Source organism: Eretmochelys imbricata, chromosome 14, assembly GCF_965152235.1.
Source record: "Eretmochelys imbricata isolate rEreImb1 chromosome 14, rEreImb1.hap1, whole genome shotgun sequence".
NCBI lineage: Eukaryota > Metazoa > Chordata > Testudines > Cheloniidae > Eretmochelys > Eretmochelys imbricata.
This window is the reverse complement of record NC_135585.1, coordinates 18925014-18940634: the sequence shown is the minus strand read 5'-3', so window position 1 is coordinate 18940634 and position 15621 is coordinate 18925014. Positions and strand designations below refer to the sequence as shown.

General features: G+C 50.6%; 1 protein-coding gene across 1 annotated transcript; it reads right to left on the bottom strand.

Annotated features, from left to right (window-relative positions):
- Positions 1-11897: 11897 nt before the first annotated feature.
- On the bottom strand, positions 11898-13043 carry LOC144274822 (urotensin-2 receptor-like). The gene has a single exon (XM_077833917.1). It carries the CDS (start codon positions 13041-13043, stop codon positions 11898-11900), a length of 1146 nt encoding a protein of 381 aa, XP_077690043.1.
- Between the last annotated feature and the right edge of the window lie 2578 nt (positions 13044-15621).

Here is a 15621-nt window from a genome sequence, read left to right as displayed (position 1 = left end):
ACTGCCTCCGCCCCATGTCGGGGAGGGAGAGGGAGGAGCATGGCCGGAACCCCATTCACTTGCACGGGAACAGCTGGAGCGTGGCTGCCATGCCGGGCTGTGGGAGAGAAGACACCAGGAGACCGCTTACTATGGGGAGAGCTACAGTCCCGTCCTCCCCACGTTGCGGCTCACCAGGGGCCAGTGGGCTGCGCCCCGGCTCGGGCTGGGAGTGCCATGCCTGGCAGAGGGTCTCGTGCTTTCCTGTGGAGGCTGTGTTTATATTTCTTTTCAATTAATTTTTTATGGAAAACACAAAGGTCAGCTGTAGGCAGAGAGTGCACTGAAGAGGCTGTGCCTACGGGTGTGAAAGGGGTAAATCCAGCCCTGCTTATGTTCTTCATGAAGGCAGGTGCACCATGCTGTTGCAATGACAATCCAGGAAGTAAGAGCAAGGCCTGGGAGAATTTAACAGCTCAGGTTCCTTTGGAATCATAAATTGCGATAGAAGCTCCCAGCAGAGAGAGGAAACTCGAAGTTAGAGCTGACAGATTTCTGATACTACAAGGACTGTCTGCTGTAATGTCACTTGGCTTGTCATCTTGCTGAGCTCTTTGGACTCTGGTACAAAGGTACCTCAGTATATGTGTGACTTATGGCCAGACCTCACATATTAATGCAGCAGTTCACAGTGAATGGTTTGTTCTATCACTCCCCTAGATGACTATTATCACTGCAAGGGATATTTGTATTCCAACGATCCTTTCTATTGTAGAAAGTATAGAACAGTGGAAATTGGGGCATTCAGTAGAAATATAAGCTCATGTTCTCTTCTGGTATAAATTTGGTACCGTTGCATTGACTCCAGTGGAGATGCACTAATCTGGGCCAGCAGAGAATTTGGCCAATAGACCATTTTCTCTTTTTTTCTTGGTTTTCTGGGTGAATGTAGAGCTAATGAGAGTAAGGGACTCATAGCATTTGTCTGAGTCCTGGCATAAGCAGGCACTATGCAAATTTAAACACACTTGGATCTGCTAATGCCCCTTGATCATGTACTGTACTATGCCTTGAATTCTGGACTCCCCAGACAGCTTGGCCAATGTCCCTCAATAATAATGACCTGTTTTTCCAGACCTGGGCCCACACATTTCAGCCATGAATAACCCCCCTGTTGTTCCAGTCATGGGTTACTTCATGCACAGTGCAGGGGAGGGGGAAGCTTCCTCTGAATGGGGCGGTGGGCAGAGGATAGCAGAGGGAGCAAGGGGAGCTACTGACAGAGAGAGGGGTGCGGGAAGGGAGTCCTGGTAGTTCCTACTGCTGTTCCTATGACAGTTCCTCAATGACTGGTAGCCTGTAACCTCCCTGGGAGCAGGCTTCCTGTGCTCTGACACCCCTGCTTCCCACCCAAGTGCCATTGTCCTGTCCTGTCCCATATCACCTGTTCCCCCAGTGGCTGTCATGCATGCTGCTGCCCCTCCCCTGGGCTGGGTGTCTCCACTGGGACCCGCAGTGCCTGGAAAGTGGGACCAGGCTGGGGCAGGGAGTCCTACCTGCCCCCTGGTGGCTGGCCTGATTTTTTTGAACCATGGGGGGTCTCTCTGCATCCAGCCCCTCCTTCAGGTCCCACTCTTGTCTCTGCTCCTCACCCCACTGCATGCATGCAGAGCGTGGAACGTAGCTGAGTCCCTCTCTCACCTCTGTGAGATATTGTAGGGGCAGAAAACATTGGGGGTAATGGAAACATAGATCTGCACGCCAATATTTCCATTGTGGGGGCACTAGCCCCCTAGTTCCCTCCCCCCTGGCTGAGTCTAGCAGTGGTGCCAAATTATCTGGAGGGTTTCCAATATGCAGGAATTAGGATGAGATCTCCAAGGCTATTTTTCGCTCTTGTCTTCAGTGGCATTTCTTCTCTCACCCCGGTGTAATTCAAAAGTCTCAAATGCACCATCTCCAAAGTCAAATGCTAGTGCGCTGCCCTGTCGCACAGCTGCAGCCCTCAGAAAGATGGTTGCTGAGTGAAAATACCGAAGTTTGATGTTCCAGCTGTTCCAATTCTAAGAGTGCTTTGCATTGCTACCTTCAGCTGCGTTGTCCTGGGCACTGAATTTTCTCCAAGCCATACTCTGGAAGCAGAACTGAGACTCAAGTCCAAGGGTATCCCAGCATACCAGTTACTCTCAGACCCTTGCAGACATTTTGCATGCAACAATTCTATTTGAAAAGTGCTGATAGTTAATGTTTTAGGCTCTTTCGAGCAGGAAGCCATGAAGTAGGCAGACACAGTGATCAGCGCGAGTCTGGGTGGATGCATCTCTCTGCTTTTTTGGGATAAACAAACCCCAGAAAAATGGAGGCTGAGTGCACCCTTGCTTATGTGGAAACCATTCAGCACAGCCAGCCCTCTGCCCATCTGCCTTTTGTCAGTTTCATGCATGGAGCGAAATCAGCCTTTGGGAATCGAAACAAGCACCGGTTCTGGCAAAGGAACATGCACATGGCATGAAAGGGATAGATGCTGCCTTCAGCTCTCAAGGAATGGGGATTGGCTCTGCCAATAGGCTACAGAAGAGGGAGCTGCCTTGAGGTTTCTTCTTGAAGAGTGGGCCCAAGGTTTAAGAGGGGAAATGCTAATTTGTAGTTAAATACTGTGCTCTCACCCTTGGGTCTCAAAGCACTTAACCCATATTCCCAGTCAAGTGCCAACATTAGGCTCACATTTTCAGAAGGGGTCCCTCCATTTTTGGGTGCCCAACTCAAGTCAACTTTAGTATTTCACAAACCTGAAAAATCAGGTCTCAGGTGTCTGCAGGCTGTCATCCAGAACTGGCCCCTGATGCCAATACATTCTCTCTCTCTCTCTCTGAAGGTTACGTAAACACTTGTTCTCCAACAGTTTTTACTGGCGAACCAGGGTATGTGTTTGTCACTGCCAGAATTTCTATGACAAAACCTTGGACTTCTCCGCTTTGTAAATAAAATATCAATGGTTGTCTGCACTCATTACTGAGCAAGGCTCTTCCTTTGACTTTTACATATGTGGTTGTTAACTTGGGATTTTGTGATCTTTAGAGACACTTTTAAACTATTAATGGCAGCTACTTACCACTTAGCTAACAGACACTAAATCTAATAGCAATTAAAGTTCTGTCTGCCATAGCTTTTTCCTTTTTAAAACTAAATTGGGGATGTTGGCAATTTTTTTTGTCCTGGCAAAACCATGATTTCCCAGGACAAACAACCCACCTTCTGAATGAAAAATGGTTGGAATGACTGAGTTGAGCAGTAAGAGTCTATTCTGAGACATAAACTTGATCTAATTCAGTGATGTGTTGACTAATTATTTCCCAGCTGTTACAGTAAAGCTCCTTACAGTCAGAGATGCTCTTATGTGATGCTTTGTTGTAAGCAAACCAAAATAAAATCAAACTGTCATTTAAAATAAATGGTTAGCATGGCCTACTCTTTTCATTCTCCGTTGTGACGCTGAGAGTGACACTTCGCTACAGGCTGTAGCGTTTGCAGTTTAAACCATGCAAAACAAAGGAGAAAATATGAATTTCAAATGGATATTTTGTTTTTACACAGCGAAGTGGAACTCCAGTGGGAGAGCACAGGGAGGGGTTTCAGTTTAATCTCTACATTTGCACATTCAGCCTGGAGCAAACCTGTCCCTGCATCACAGACCGAGGGTGGGGGTGTGTGTGTGTGGAGGGGGAGGGGGGACTTATACAGTGGATCTGCTGTGATTCTGCTGTACAGGGTGGGGGCAGCACTGGAGGAGCCTGAATGGGGTCTCCACTCACAGCTCTGGGGGGCTGCATGTTTCGAGTCTTTGGCTGTATCTGCACCACGAGCTGTGGTTGATTCCCCGTTCGCGTACACTTACCTGCGGTAGGTCTCAGGTGAGCTAGTGTGCTAAAAACAGCAGTGTCGCTGTGGTATCCCGGGCAGTGAGAGCCCCGGGCTAGGTTCCAGGAGTGCAAACCCTTTTGAACCCTTTGGTTGCGTACTCAGGGTGGCCAGCCTGTGCTACCACTGACTACACTACTGCAGCTCTATTACTATTTTGATCATGGCAGCTCATATGAGACCGTGTACGCGAGCTGCGACTCACTCCCTAGCTTGTCGAGTCGATGGACAGCACCTGGAGAGTTCTTCGCTGTATGGCTGTTCTGGTCTTCCCCCTTAAGCTGTAATGGCCCTGCTCCTGCTCCAAGCGCTTGGGAGGGTTCCGTCTGCTTTTGGCCCCATGGAGTTTCCCCAGCATCTGACCAAATTACTTGGGGTGGCTGCTGCAGAATGGGTTTGGATCATACCATGTGCACTGATGGAGCCTGATCCCAGTGGGAATCTTCCCATATACTTCAATGGCCCATAACATTTTTTAGGGGACGTGCGATCAAGGGGTGTGTGTAAAAATGAATTCACCATGGCCATGGAACTGGGCAGACCACCCCTTCCCTTTATTAACACAGAGGGGAAATGCCCCAATTTCAGTTGAGAGTGGAGGGAAGAGTTTGCCTAAGCGACATCCTACCCCCTCCTTCTGAACCTATGCAAGCTCCCACACCTGCGGTCAAAGGGGTAAGGGTTTGAGAGGCTGGGCACAATTGGGTGAGAAGTGAACAGAGGGAGGAGATGGTCACTTTATGGACCCCATCCCTTCCGAATCCATGGGAAAATCCTTGCAGGGATTAATTCAGCCTCTGTTTTAACTGGCAACCACGTTGTAAAACCTGGATGCTATATTTTTGCATAAGACCTCTCAGAGATTGGCACATGCAAGATTGAATTTGCAGGGGCAGTAATGATTGGCATTGTTTGGCATTGGCAGCATCTCCAGTGTCTCACACAACATAGGTGTGAAATAGGTGGCATAAAGTGACACAAATAGGTGGGGCCAGATCTCAGCTGTGGTTGGAGCAGCACTTGGCATATCTTTGTAAGGGATGTGTATATGCCAAGGTGGCTTTAAGGCAAAGCTGATCTAATACAACAGAGGATCTGACCCCTGTCTTTCCGAAGCACTTCACTCGAAATATATTGCTTGAGAACTGTAAAGAGATTGCTCTTCTGGTTAATTAATTCTGGGGCTGCATTGATCCCAGAGAGAGATGGCCAATAAGATTTTATTTACCAGGGGACATGGGTCTTGAAGTTATTTATTAGCTCTTACCCAGACCAGGAGGTGTTTGGACTGAATGAGGAAAACCAGAGCGAGGGCCTCAAGGTTTGGCCCTGTATTTCTGAAGAATATAAAAAGGAGCCCAGACAGATGTGCGCACTAATGTAGTGAGGCAGCCTCAAGCCTAGAGTTCACCGTCACAGCTGGTATGTATTTATATACAGCTGCAGGTTTAATGGTGGTGACAAGTCCCAGCCTGACAGCCCTGCAACTTGAATATTGAACTCTGTGTCTGTGGAACAGGGACAACACATCAGGAGGAGTGAGCTTCTCCAGACGGCTCTCCCAGGGTAAGAGCTGAGTATCCAAGGCCCCTTCAGACCTTGGCCGCTGCACGAAGACTGCCAGCAAGGGGCGAATGAAATAGTGCGGGTTGTTTTGTGACATGTACCCCTCCCCCTTCCAAAATGGACTGAGATCACAAATTTGTTTAATGCAGGCCACCCACCAGCATCTAGATAGTAGCACAACTGACCCAGCCTGGTACTGAACTAGTGATCTAGAGATGAAAGCCTCTGTAGAGCCCCGTTCCTAATCCAGCCACTCCATGAACAGCTGGCTTTAACAAAGGAAACAAAACTATAAATGTTGATTATTTTTGTCCAAATTCTCTGCTAGGAGCAAGAGCCAAGTGTTTTTAGCAATGAGCTTCGGAAGGATTCCCACCCTCTTAATTCCCGTGGGGAGTGAAGTGAGTCAGCTGCAAGTTTGGGGATCCCGCTGGGAGCTGGTTTGGGTTTTCCCATGTTCCAAGTCACCAGCCTGGAGAGCGAAAGGCAGCTGTGGCAAAACAGTGTCTAGCTCCTTGTAGGAATGGCTGGAGAAATGAATGGCCCCTGAAGTCTGGTCTCCTGGCCAGTCCCAGCTGTTTCAGAAGAAAGATGTCAGTGCCCTCCTGGGCTCCAGTAACGGCCTTAACCCTTACGTACATCGAAGGGCACACACTATTATAAAAGATGAAGGGTCAGAGGTGCAGTGTCCATATTTAAGGACCGAAATGAAAGGGGCCTGGCTTAGATTCACAGCTGCTGTCAAAGGCCTGTGGAGTCAGGCAGCCAGATTCTCCTCGTGACAGCACTTCAGTGGTGGCTAAAGTGGAGGAGATCTCAGTGGTGTGATCAAGAGGAGAGTTTGGCCCCATGCACTGATTGTCTATTGACTCATGGTACCCAGCACACCCTAGTGTACACTACGGCTCGCCCTGACAGATATAACAGCCAGCGCACATCTCCTCCTGCCAACAAATCACACAGCTGCCAGAGAGTTATGCTCCATCTTATAGTCAGCGTGTCCAGAGCACACAGGGCACTTCGTACCATATATACAGGTATGTGTTTGATAAATAACACACACCTTTGTGCATTCACAGTTCAGCTCACCTTCATAGCCGGAAAGGCTCTACACGCTGATTTCTGGGGGCAAGCAAACTGGCTGGTTTCATTCCTAGTTTGTTTGTCACAAACTGACATGCCTGATGGATGGGTTCTTGTAGAAGGCGAGCTCCCTGGGGCAGTGTAGCAGGGCAGTTGCCCCACTCCTGCAGAACAGGGGTTAAAAGCAGCCTTAGAGAGGGCTGCGGCTGGGAAATGGAGTGAGAACAGCTGGGGGAAGCTGTGGGGAAGCAGCCACAGCTGAGGCCAGCTCAATTAGGGCCCAGCTGGCCCTTATAAGAGGGCTGTGAGCTAGAAGTTGAGGAGTCCCACTCTAGCCCTGCAGTGCGAAGGGCTAGCTGCCGGGGAACAGGGTGGCAGTGCAGTGGAAGGGCAAAGGGAGCTGGGGAGCTCCAGCCTGATAAACACCCAGGCTGCAGGCCTTGGTGAAGGCCTACAGGGGCACTGGGGCTGTAGAGGGGCAGCCTGAGGATAGGCAAAGGCAGCAGGTCCTAACCCCTTGCCAATCATGAGTGGCTATTACACTGCCGTCTGCCCCAGTGAGCGGGGGCTAGATGATGACGGGCAGTAACCACTGAGGCAAGGTGGGTTTAGAGGGTGGGGGTTCCCCTGGGAGGGGAGACCTAGAGTGGGGGTCCTGCTGGGGCAGAACCCCATGGAAAAAGGCACCGGAGTCCAGGAGGGACACGGGGCCAGTGGCAGGTGAGACACCGGCTTACGGGGTGCTCCAGTGCTAGAGAAAAGGTAATTCTCTGGATGACCAGCAGGAGGTGCCGCACCAGTGAGTCTCACCCTACTACAGGCAGGGACTGTCTTCTTGGTTTGTGTACACACAGTGGCTAGCATAGTGGTGTCCTGGTTGGAGCTGAGCAGGAATTTTTTGATGAAACATTTTTCATGGGAAATGTAGCTCAGGTCCAAGGTGGAATTTCTGATCAAAACAAGAGCGAGACCCAGAACAGCCAACAACCCAGTGGCTAGGGCACTCACTTACCATGGGGGAGGTCCCGGTTCAAGTCTCTGCTCTGAATCAGGGACTCAAACCAGGGTGTCCCAGGCCACTTGGATCTACCTCCACAGTGTGTCAATCAGCACAGCCACACTGGGGTGTGTGTATATATATATATATAAACCACCAGCAAATTACTGCCCATCCTTCCCCCCTGCAGGAAGGGAGTTTGCCTAAGAGGGATGTCTCTGAGCCCCAGTGCCTCCTGGGAACGCTCCTGGCATGGTGCAGTTCTGCACCCATGAAGGCCCCCAACTGGCCTGCAGTTCTAGTCACTGCAATCCCCACCACAGGGCAGAAACCCTCAGCAGAATAGGTGAAAATGTAAGACTTCAGGAAGATGAAAGGGCTCCTGGTCTGATCCAATGGAATGGGAACTCAGATCAAGTAGGATACAGCTGTGTGGACAAATTCTGGGACATCCCTCCACAGAGTTCCCATTGATTTCTAGTGAGTGTGATCCGTGCATGCAAATATGAGGCCAGAACTGAGCCATTAAGTATTTGAATAGTCATAGATTCCTGCCAGAAGGGCACAATAATGATTTTACAGATATCACTAACCAAGTAGTTTATGTCCGTCTACAAGAAGGCAGCTCCTTCTTTGTACTTCGCAGACAGTAATAAACTGCTCGGGTGCTAGGGTTGTCCTTTGCACTTGCAGGCTCTCTCCAGTTACTGCTTGCTGGCTTTGAGCAAAGCCTGGGCATCCATTTTACTACACTGAAGTGCAACTGATGCCACAAGCGATTCCTGGATGGTGCAAACCTAAAGGACCTGCTATATGGGGCTAACCAGGCTGGTCAGAGGCTTACATTTGTTTTGTAGACACAGAGTAATCTCCCCTCGATACCCCCATGCAGCTGCTATAGATGTGAATGTGTCAAGTAGTAAAACAGACCCCTTGATCGAGTGCACAGGAAGGTTAAAGGTTCAGATGAAATGTGCCATCATTGGGCATTGAAGTGTCTTGGATTTCAAATGCCACCAGTGATCGTTCACTTGCCTGCAGGAGTCTGGTATTCTTGTGACTTTGTGTCCATATTGCTTGAACTGTGACCCTCCCACTGGGACCCCAGCTTGGTTAGAAATAGAAAACAGAGGGGCTGCTGCCCTTCACATGTCATCCGAGCACAGCGCATCTTGTCCTGTCCCCTAGGAGCACTGTGGGGAAGAATGCAATGAGGCCTCAGTTCGGAATACAGCCAGGAGACACAGCATAAATCAGGAGAACTTAGCACTTCCTGCTCCCCGCAGACTGCCCGTCTAAGCCGCAGGCTGGCTAGCTTCACGTTACATAGCAGGGTTTTTGCGTCAGCCAAGCGTTCAGTGGTGCACAGATTTTGTTGAATGTAGGGCTGGTGTGTTGGATGTTTTAGGCCTTCGGTATTTTATGAAGGATGGGATATTTTGGAGGCATTTTGATTTCACTGGGCCTGATTCTTGGAACAACCCCATTGAGGGCAATGGGGTTATGCTAATTTTTGTCAGGTGAGGATCTGATCCTGTTTCTTTTCATAACCACTCTCCAGCATCCCCCCTCTGGGCTGCAGAGGCCTGATAGGCCCAGTTTTCCAAAAAGGCCTCTAATTTTCAATGTCCAGTGTTGGACGCCTTGGGCCCAGGGGTGAAAGTAACTTAAGGGACTGACCAGTATGCAGGGCGGCGGGGGTCCTGAGCAAGGTGTGTGTGTGTGGGGGCTCAACCAGAAGGGGCGGGGCCTTGGGTGGAAGGGGCAGGGCTGGGGCCAGACTCCCCCAGCCAGCCCTTCAGTGTGGCCTGGTGGTGATTTAAAGGGCCCTGGAGCTCCGGCCCTTTAAATCGTTGCTGGAGCCCTGGGGCTCCTGGCCACCACCGCTACCCCAGTGATCCGACAGCAATTTCAAGGGCCCAGGGCTCCCAGCCGCCACTACCATTACCCCGGGGCTCCGGTGGCAATTTAAAGGGCCCGGGGCTCCCTGCTGCTGCTACTGATACCCCAGGGCTATGACAGCGATTTAAAGGGCTGAGTGCTCTGGCTGCTGGCACAGTACCGATAGCTGCGGCTGGGAGCCCTGGGCCCTTTAAATCACTGCTGGAGCCCCAGGGCTCCTGGCTGCCGACGGTAAGGTTGGCTGTGTACCGACTCTTCCCGGGACGCCGGACCGGACTGGACCGGCTTACTTTCGCCTCTGCTTGGACCAGATTTTCAAAAGAGCTCAGCGCCCAACTGCTCCTACTGAGGTGTCTGAATGAGAGGCTTGGTTTTCAAGTGTGCTCAGGACCCGGTAGCTCCCATTTGGGACAATGAAAGCTGCTGGGAGCTGAGCCCTTTGGAAACCCTGGCCATTTTATGGAGGTGTTTAAATGGAAGCTACACTCTCTTGAAAATCTGGGCCCTGGAGCCTGACAGAGGTGCTGAGTGGCTGAGCCTCCTTTTGCCTTCAAGAGGTGCACCTGGAAATGGGGGGACCTCCAAACTCGAGGCCATGTTTTAAAACTTGACCCTCGATAAAGACACAAGTAAAATGAGTGAGCACTGTGTAGATGTCAGGATAAAGTGCTCCCCTTGAGCAAGCCACTGCACTGCCCCGTGCCTCAGTTTCCCCATACGTAAAATAGGGATAATGATATTGACCTCTTTTGTCTAGTGCCTTGAGAGCTACAGATTAAAGGGTCTGTGTAAAATCCAGGGATTATTATTATGTGCTTTCACTATATGAAATCAGGAAAGAGCGAGTTATGAAGAGCACTAATTGCTGTGCCTTGAAGAGCATCTGCATCTGTAGGAACAGTTTTCAGAGTAGCAGCCGTGTTAGTCTATATCCGCAAAAAGAAAAGGAGGACTTGTGGCGCCTTAGAGACTAACAAATTTATTTGAGCATAAGCTTTTGTGAGTTACGGCTCACTGCATCAGTGTGACTAGTGGCTAGAGCAGGGGACAGGGACTCAGAAGATGTGGGTCCATTCCTGTTTCGGCAGCTGACTTGTTGTGTGACGGCAAGTCAATGAAACGCTGTGCCTCAGCTTCCTTGTGCATAACACGGAGACGAGAATGTTTCCCCTCCTTGGTAACGTGCTTTGAGACCTCAGCTGGGGGGTTGCTAGATCATGCAGAGAATTCTTTTTAAAAATGCACAGGAAGTGTTATAGATACAGCTTCCCTTATCCCCAATCACAGTGAAAATGCTCTGTACAGGAACAGAAGGTTACCAGCTACTTCGGATAAGTGAGTGCAGTTCATCCACCAGGGGAATGTTCCTCGCTCACATCATCTCAGAGTTTGGCCCCATGCCTTAATTTGCTTCTAATTCTGTCCTTTGGCTGCAATTCCTTTTGCATGGCATAGCGTTATCACAGGGAATGGGAAACAGGGGTCAAAGTGATAGGAGGACTCCTGTGTTGGTTCTGTGAGCATCTAAGGGGAGCTGGTCTTAGGCGCCACTGGAGAAAGCTCAAAATATCACTCTCCGAGATGAGTGCTTGGTTTGAGGGGTGCTACTACACGTTGACGATGCCTGTCTGTCCTGTTGCTAATGGGATCAGCTGCCATTGATTCTCACTTGTGTATGGAGGGAGAATTCCTGGGGGAGGGGAAGGAAAGGTCACCCAGGAGCGTGAGTGAAAAGTTCTCCATTTCCTCCAGCACAGGAGGAATCTGAGGATCCTCATTTGTGTGTTTTCTGACCAAGGCCGGGGTAATACCCATGCTTGGGGCCTGATTCTCTTCCCATGTACACCAGTAGGTTGCTACTACCAGTAACCATTACAGTAACTAGAATGAGGGAGAATCAGGCACAGTGGATTATTACCACTGTAAAACCAGGGTGAGTTAGTCCAGAACCAGCCACGCTTCCCTCAAACCTCCCGGTAACCTCCCTACAAAATTCAAACTGGATTAACACATACGTCAGAAACACAAGCTGCTTTTTCTTTAATTGTGCTGCTTTCACTTCTTGTACAACCAGCCACGACTAGTCTAGCATTACTGTTTAAAAACAAACAACAAATAAAACCATCTAAGCCAATATTTCAATAACTTAATTTTAAAATGTTGTGGGACAGCTGTAATCATAAAAAAAAAGGTGTCAATATTACAGGCTCTCATTACAGATGGGAGAGAAATACACCATAAAAAAATGAAAAAAGCAAAAGGCTTTGGGTGAGCAGCAAAATCCATGGCACTGGAAACAAATGAGTGCAGATTGCTATGGCACAATCTCTGGACTCAGCGTTAACACATTATGAATCTGCTGAGACTTTGCCTTTACAATGTTGCACTTTCAAGCAATGCAACACTGAAGTCAATATTGATTTTTTTTTTTTCTTGGAGATGTATTTTACTTTCAAGCACTGTTTCCCACGGGAACATGAGTGAGCACATAGGTCTCTGTGCAATGCTGACTGCTCGTGGAAAGGGATCTCCCAGAAATCCTCTGAAATCGATTCCTCCTCTGGAAGTACCCGCTGCTGCTATGGAAAGAGCGTTGTCTGTTCCTCAAGTATTCCTTGTAGTTTTTGGTCAGCAGGGTGTAGAGGAAAGGGTTGATGCAGCTGTTGCTGTAGGTCAGGCAGGTTGTCAGATAGTTAATGTTCCTCATGGCCTTGGGGGACAACGGAAAGGATTCGTAATATTGGAAGAGAAGCTGCCAGATCCAGAAGGGCAAGAAGCAAGCCCAGAAGACCAGCACTATCGTGAAAATTAGATACAGCACTTTTTGGTTAGGCAGCCGCTTGGTCTGTTTGAAAGAGGCTGTTTGGGACACCCAGTAGGTCCTGGCTAGTCTAATGTAAAGGTATCCAATGATCACCCCTGGGCCCACAATGCTGGTACAGAAGAGGATGGTCAGATAGATTTTGTAGGACAGCTTGCTCCAGGTGGGCATGCAGATGCTTTTGCTGTCTCTTTGCACCAGCTGGATCATGATGAGCATCGGGAGCGTGAGCAGCAGAGACACCACCCAGATGACGACGGCAATGGCTTTCCGGTAGCTTTTGGACCTCTTCACCGTGTCCAGGGGCTTCAGCACTGCGAAGTAGCGCTCTGTACTCATGACCGTCAGGGTGAAGATGCTGGCGTGCATGGTGAGGAAATCCAGACTGAACAAGATGCGGCAGCCAACATCTCCAAAGTACCATTCCTGGATGAAGTATGTTCCAACGATGAAAGGGATGGTGAGCAGGTAGAGCAGATCTGCCAAGGCAAGGTTAATGATGTAAATGTACATAGAGGCAGAGTATCTCAGGTAATGGCACATCACCACCAGGGTGTAGACATTGCCCGTCACACCGATCACACACATAATGGAGAGGATAGTCCCGATGGTGCAAGTGGCTATCATGTCCTCCATTGAACTGGTGGCTGGAGCACTGTCCTGGGTGGCATTGTAGGAAAGGTTGGGGCTGATTTTGAATGGGCTCCCTTCACTTGCCTCCGTGGCCATCAGGGTGGTTGCTGAAAACCTGTTCTCTAGCTCTTCATTTACAGACATCCTCTTGAACAGCTAACTCAGCTGCTCTTCTCATAGCTTGGGTGTTCCCAGGTCAGTTCTTTCAAGCTGGGGGAGTTGAACAGGTACGAGGAGCAGGATCATTTCTTAGCAGGTTTTCATCGGATGGAGAAAGGACTCCCTGACAATGATCTGCAGAATGGATCCCAGTTTCTACACTAGGCAAAATGTATCAGAAAAACAGTGAGTTAGATGTTTGGCAAAGCAGCAGAGAATATTATGCGGTAGCCACCCCTCTCTGAGGCACATTTTTGCACCGCTTGTGCAGGCTGCAGATGTTCTGCAGTGTGCAAAGATACACGTGATTTTTTTGCAAGATCAGGCTGTGGAGGGTCCTACCCCTCACTATAGGGCCATTTTCCAGGTTGCTAGTCAGAGGGAAGCATAGGAGGACATGCAGATCACGAAAGGGTTTTATAACACGACCACAAGACTAGACAGGCTTCAATTTGGTGTTGAAAAAGAAAGGCTTTCTGAGGTTTAACAGCCATCACCATTATGAAACCAGTCTGCTCTGGCAATTTCTAAACTTCTTAATATGAAGGAGTCTAAGACATCATGAAGAGGGATAACGAGCATTCAATTAACATCCTGCATCCAAATCTCTCTGTATTTTGTGTGTGTGTGTGTGATACACACAGACTGAGTTCTACACAGCAGCCTTACACAGAGAGGTCATGCTCTTCACAGAACAACTTTTCTCTGAGGTTCTTACTATAACACAGATTGCAATTTGCACATGGTAGTTAACTGAAAAAAAATCAGAACTTATACTCTACTTGCATATAAAGCCATGTTATTGGTGAATTCACTAAAAGTGAGTTCTACTGTGAGTGTATATACAATTGTTATGTATTTTGACTCAGTGAGAATAAATCTGCATACTCTCTTTCTCTCTCTTTGTATGTAGACACACTTTCTACAGTGCCTGAATTTCCAAACCCTTTGGACCTGGTGCTCTCCATGAAGACCTCCACACGCACTCTGTGTTTGCATTATATATTTTTACTCACTTAAGCCCAGGCTGCCCCTTTCCCTGGAAAAACCCACAGGAGAAGGCTCTGGAGTACCTAATCCATGCCAAGCTGCCCCCAGCTGAGATTTCCCTCCACATTGTCCCCTCAGGCCTGATCATGAGAGAGGCAATGGGGTCAACCCCCAACCGGGGCAGATCCCTGAGAGGGTCAGTGCTTCCACAGCAGCTCTGGTTCTTGCCCTTCCTCCCATTAGCTCCCTGGCAATGGACCCACAGTGCCAGGGGCCCTTCCCTGGCTATGACTGCAGGCAGGGTGGGAACAACACGACAGCTGCCATAGAGCCCGAGGGTGGAGGATATGCACCCGCACCCCATGGCTTGCCCACTCCTCCACCTGGCCCACCCAGACACCACTGCTCCCCCAGGGTATGGCAGTGCCCATGGGGCTTGTGCAGAGGGTCCATATACAGGGGCAGTCTGGTGCCTAGAGACTCCCACCCCCTCCCCCGGCACAGCCCTTGGGGCAGGGGTACAGGGCACTAGACATTCCAACAAACCCATTAGCCGTCCCCAGCCTCTGCAGGGGCAAACACCCCCCTGGGGCGGGGGGAGGCGGGATCAGAGCCCAGCGGGGCCCGTTCTCCACCCAGCCTGGCCAGGTCTGCTGTGGTCCAGTCAAACCAGCCCGTCAGATGCTCCAGAGCCCAGCAGAACTGCACAGCCCCTGCCAGCTCCCCTCCCCTCCCTTAACCCTCCCTTCGCTCCGCTGCCGGGCCGCCCGGGAGAGCGAGCCGCACGACAGAGACAGTGCCGCCCCCCGGGTCCCCAGCGCGCCCCATTGGAGCGCAACGCCGGCGGCGCGATGCGCCATCCGCGCCCCGCCAGCTCCAGCGAGCCGCCCCGGGGGGCTTGGCTCCGCTGGGGGAAGCCCGGAGTGCTCCCCGCTCGGGTGGAGCGGCTCCGCTTCACGCCCTGGCTGGAGCTCGAGCTCGAGCTGAAGGCGGAGTCGCCCTGTCTTCACTGCGCTTGGAACCCGAGTTAGGAGCGCACCTGCTCGGGCAGCCCAGACCTACCTGGAGCGGCGCGGCGGGGCGGGGCGGGGCGGTGGGGTCTGTTCCAAGGGCCCGGCGCTCGGATCCCTGCAGCCCCACTTGTTTTCCTTCTCGGCGCCTGAAGAGGAGCGCAGCGCTTGGATCGAAGGGCAGGTTTACGGGGAGAGCCCGTCACCTCCCGTCCTCCGCTCCGCCGGCTCCAAGCGCCGTGTTCGCTCAGCCCCTGACAATGCTACTTCCAAGGCTTCACCTGATCACACAGAGCCCCCAGGCTGGGCGGCTCCCCAGGCTGGGAGTCGCAAAATTCAGCAACCTGGGGAAATCATGAGCGTTTTAAAGCAGGTAGTAGTAGTAGCTGGCACCCCCATACACCCTCCCCACCCCATACACCCCCTATATACCCATCCCCATTCACCCCCATACACCCCTGTACACCCCCCCACTCATACACCTCTATACACCCCCATACACACACACACTCATACACCCCCCCATACACACACACCCCCTACCTCCCCATACACACCCCTAT